Source organism: Carlito syrichta, unplaced genomic scaffold (genome assembly GCF_000164805.1).
Source record: "Carlito syrichta isolate Samal-C Ts95f unplaced genomic scaffold, Tarsius_syrichta-2.0.1 Scaffold316302, whole genome shotgun sequence".
In the NCBI taxonomy this organism is placed as follows: Eukaryota; Metazoa; Chordata; class Mammalia; order Primates; family Tarsiidae; genus Carlito; species Carlito syrichta.
In genome coordinates, this window is record NW_007260398.1 from 1,752,783 (window position 1) to 1,757,725 (window position 4,943).

Here is a 4,943-nt window from a genome sequence, read left to right on the forward strand (position 1 = left end):
TAAAAAAAAAAAAAAAAAAAAAAAAAAAAAAAAAAAAAGAAAATGTATCAGACCAACCTGGCCTCGAACCCTGATTTAATCACATAACTACCTGTATTGCCTAGCCAGGATAAGAAACCTTTTGAGTATCAGTTTTCTCATCTGTAGAATGGAGAGAACCATAATTCCTCCTTCACTGGGCCATTGTGAGGATTAAATGAGGTAATATAGCTAAGCACTGCCACAGAGTCTAGTCCGCAGTGGGCACTAAAGAAATGTTAACTTGCCTTCCATAAGTAAATTCATACAAACGCATCAATTTATAAACTATTTTTCAAAGGAAATAGCAGGTTATAAGAGACGCATATTATAGAAACAAGCATTCACAAGAACCATTGAAATCCCGGGAATAGGTTATTTAAAAAGGCATTGAGACTGTGAAGGCAACCTGTGCTTTGAGGCAATAAAGAAAACCCTCCCTTTCAGTCCACAGGTGTTTTTAAGCCTGAGACACTGCTGTCAAAGGAGAAAATGGTGTTCCCACCAAGTGCACACAAAAGTTCAGAAATAAAACAAAGGTTAACCAAGACTTTGTGAATTATTTTAACCAGGAAGCGGACAGAGGTATTAACTTACTAGGATGTGTATTCAGAGATTAGAAAGGCAAAATACAATTACATTAAACTGGATTAAATGAGTTACCCAGGCTGGAGTGCAGTGGCACACTCACGGCCACCTTAGTGTCAACCTGCTGGACCCAGGTGATCCTTCTGCCTCAGTCTTCCAAATAGCTGGAACTATAGGTGTGCGCTACCACACCCAGCTAATTTTTTACTTATTGTAGAGAGAAGGTCTTGCCAAGTTCCCGGGGCTGGTCTCAAACTGCAGGCTCAGGCAATCCACTTGCCTTGGCCTCCCAAAGTGCTGGGATTACAGGCTGAGCCCCTAAGCCCGGCGCTGAATTAATATTTTTAAAGTGCTGAGAACAGTGCCTGGTATATACTGAGCCCAGGGCTCTATGTAATTGTTTGTTAAATAAAAATAACAATACAGTATTTCTGATTCACGAATAGAAGGGCCTTGCTCCTTCCCAGAACCCCCAGCACCAGGCCTGGTTTCCATGGTGCTGCAAGAATGTTGCTGTTTGGGTTCCTATCACCCGGCTGTAAATGACAGCTCAAAATCATGCAAAGTCAACAGTGAAGCTTATCTGGAGGGTAAGATGTCCAGCAGTGTGGCAACATGTGATAAGGAGGGGTGGCATTGTGTCAGTAAAATGGAATATTCAAGCTTGATTACACAGAGAAAAACAAGCCTGCTAGGAATGGACTAAATAGGTACCGTGTGCAAAGTGCTAGTCTGTGAATCAGAGACCTGAACTCCTAAAACTGGCATCTAAGAATGCAGAGGCCACTTCTGAAAACGTGAAGAACTAAACTGTCCGTTCCCTTTAAGCTGCCCCCACCCCTCCAGCTATTTCTTGGCGCTTTGGTGAGCAGAGTCCCGGAACAACTGCCTGCAGGTGGGATGGAGCCAGAGATCCGGGTCTGCCATCATCTCTGTTCTCTCTCCCAGGGTCGCCAGGGCAACAGCCTGGACCGGAGGTCCCAAGGAGGCCCACAACTCGGTGGGGCTGTGGGAGAAGAAATTCGGCCTCCCATGAACCGGAAGCTGTCAGATCACCCGCCCGCCCCCGCCTCACAGTACCACCAGCACCAGCAGCCGCCTCCGCAGTACGCCCCAGCGCAGCAGCGCTATCTGCCGCATCCCCATTTTCACCAGGTATCTCGAAAGAATGAAGTGGGTACAGTAAGTGAGAAGGAGGACCTGCCTTCCCCCCAGGCCTGGCCCAGCCTCATCAGCAATCACAGAGTTTGTGAAGAAGATGCTGGGCCCCCTGAATGGCAGAAATATGGAAACTGCTCCTGGCAAAGACATCTCTGTGAATTAAACGGCTCCCTGTCTGAACACACAGGCGCACACACGCGCACGCATATACACACACGCACTCTTCCCCTGAGGGTTCATTGAACAATTGCTTCATTTTCCTATCAGCACAATTCCAAATCTATTCATGCCCCCTAACCCATCTGGCTGTCGAAATCCACCAGAAGAAAAGGATTAATGCGCTCAACAGAGACTTGCTTATTTATTTATTTATTTATTTATCCCCCGCCTTGTTCCAGATGGAATTCCAGGCGGCTTACCGAGATGGACAATACAGCCAGATAACATCGTCCCTAAATTCCTTAGCAGGGCACACAAAGTCTTTTATGAGCTGCCTACATCTGTTTCCTCAGCCTCCTCTCCTGCTCCCTCCCCGGGCTCCCCACACAAGTACAGATTCCAGCAACGCTGCACTTCCTTTAGTTACCAGAATGGTCCCTTGTGTTTCCTCTCATACCTGTGTAGCCTTTTATATGCTGTTCCCTCTGCCTGAAGTGCCCTTTCCTGACCAATCCTACTCCTCTTTTAAACTGGAGATTAAGTTTAAAAGGAGTTCAAGCTCCTCTATGAAGCCTTTCCTGATTCACCCAGGTAGACTTAGATGCTCTTCTCTGTTCACTTACCACTTGCATGTGTGTGGTTCCCCCACTAAACACAAGTTCCGTGAAGTCAGGTCCCTCTCTTCTCACTATATAGCCCTAGTGTCTGGCACAATACTGGAATATGGTAGGTGCCTGATAAATATTTCAGATGATTGACTGAATAAGTGAAACCTGTCTTTGCCTTCAGCCCCCTTCCCCCTCTCTTCATGCCCCGGGGGTTTATGTCATCAGCAGCAGGTATTCCTGAACTCCCAGCTGTGTGAATGGCATCTGAGCAAGACACTGACTCAGGGAGCCTGTGGGAGACGCCCTTGGCAGTAGGGTGAAGGGCTCTCCGTTGCACGTTTCTAGGAACGCCGAGGAGGCAGCCTTGACATAAACGATGGGCACTGTGGTACAGGCCTGGGCAACGAGATGAACGCGGCCCTCATGCATCGGAGACACACAGACCCAGTGCAGCTCCAAGTGGCAGGGGTATGTGAACTTCCCTCTCTGGACTCCCCGGGAGAAGGCCATGGGACAGAGCTCAGTGGAGGAGACAAGGCAGGAGAGAGTCCAACTACACAGAGTTCATACCCGAGGCTGTGGGAACTCAGCAAGCGCCAGTGCTGGGGAAGGTCTGGGACCCTGCCAGCACCACCCAGGCCATTCTCGGGCTGGCTTTCAGGCCCTCCCTGTTCTCATAGTTCTCTCTCTGGCTCTTTATCATCTTTATCATAGTTCCTTATAGCTGCCTTGATCATTGCAATGCATCTCGTCTTGGGACTCATTGCACTAACACCAAGCGCTGTTATTTGGAGCACGTAGCCATTCTGTGTGTCACTTGAAGAAAATAAGAATGTCACCTATTGATGTGGAGAGAGTAGTTCTAAAGGATTCTGGCGGGGCCTTGGACAGCAGCGTCTCTGTCAGTAAGTGTCCCGAGTCTCAAGTATGATGTGGTCAATTCTGGGAACTCCACGCTCGGGGCTATGCACCCACATCTGCTTTAAGTTGCAGCGGGGTTGACCTTCAGAGAAGGATGTTCTCAGAGGACATGGAGGTGTGTGAGGAGCCCCAGACCTTCTCCTGTGGAAGGGGAGGGCTGGGCAGGCCCGTGGCTCAGCAGAGCCTCTCTGTGTTTCCCCCAACAGCGAGTGCGGTGGGCCCGGGCATTGTACGACTTTGAGGCCCTGGAGGACGATGAGCTGGGATTCTGCAGTGGAGAGGTGGTGGAGGTCCTGGATAGCTCCAACCCATCCTGGTGGACCGGCCGCCTGCACAACAAACTGGGCCTCTTCCCTGCCAACTACGTGGCACCCATGACCCGATGAACCTCTTGGAGGCAAGAGGGCTTTTTGTCTGAAGCTGTCCAAAAGAGAAGGGCAAGAAAAAAGGCTGAACTGCGTATACATACATTTGTCTATGTATGCCTGTGTATACACATGATATTTTATAATAGTAATTTATTGGCAATGGGGTTGGTTAATCAGTTGATATGAAAGGAACACAGGTAGAGGATGATATTCATAGTTATTTTTCTACTCCTCTCAGAGATGTGTGGAAGGCAGAGGGGGAACTGGGAAGGGGAACAGGGAAATGAAATGGAACTTTGTCCCGTCCTAAACTCTCACTACTTCCTGCTTGTCTTGGGAATTTTCACAGAGAGCAGCTAAGGCAAGACCACACCCTGGCGTTGGACGCAGAACAGCAGGGTGGAGTTGGACTTGGTGGGGCATGTCCCAGCTCACCTGTAGGCCCTGCTCGCCTGAAGGGCTTGCAGGGCAGCTTTTCTCCTGTCCTCCAAGGGGTAGGCACTGCTGCCCTGAGAATGAGGTGTAGCTGATCCAGCGCCACAGGCAGCCAAGCAAGTCTGAACTGAGAGCAGACAGAGGTATGGAGGCAGGACAGGAACAGACTGTCTGAGAGCCCCTGCCTGTGCCTGACTGGCCTCCTCGTTGAAGCCCAGCTAAGACTTGCCTGTCCCTCACATAAATGTTCCTTGGGTAATCAATCTTCTTCCCTATGACTGATAGGGAAGTGTCTCCAATGTAGAGAAGCAGAGACACCATGATGAGCCAAGCGCTGGGAAATGGAGGGATTTTTCCACCATCCTATAGTGTCACCTCCACTCCCCACCATGAAAAAAGTAGCATCCTAGATTCTGTAGACTGCCTGGAGAAGCCCTGGCTGAAAATGTGGAATTTTAGAGTCATTGTTTTATGATTATGAGGTCTTCAGATCTCTGTTCATCTTCCCTCTTGATTTTCTGTATTTTGAAGATTGCCCAGTGGCTTAGAGAGAAGCCCACTCTACAAGCACTTGACTATTGATGGATTGAACATCACCCAGGAGGAAGCTGGCTTTGAGATGAGCTTCCTGTTCAGTCTGACCACTGCTGGCCTCCCACCCACGAGAGTTGTTCCTGAGGAGAGG

At 49.1% G+C, this 4,943-nt stretch overlaps 1 protein-coding gene across 4 annotated transcripts in view; it reads left to right on the forward strand.

Annotated features, from left to right (window-relative positions):
• Positions 1 to 4,125, forward strand: part of GRAP2 (GRB2-related adaptor protein 2) — a 73,449-nt gene extending 69,324 nt beyond the window's left edge. For 2 of the 4 annotated variants that reach the window (XM_008074108.1, XM_021707009.1), the window contains 3 exons: positions 1,555 to 1,761; positions 2,880 to 3,002; positions 3,662 to 4,125. In XM_008074108.1, the coding sequence (XP_008072299.1) occupies positions 1,555 to 1,761; positions 2,880 to 3,002; positions 3,662 to 3,841 (510 nt within the window). In that variant the 3' untranslated portion in view covers positions 3,842 to 4,125. The remainder of the gene's footprint in view (positions 1 to 1,554; positions 1,762 to 2,879; positions 3,003 to 3,661) is intronic. The other 2 variants (XM_008074107.1, XM_008074109.1) reach the window with 2 other exon arrangements.
• Positions 4,126 to 4,943: the final 818 nt, after the last annotated feature.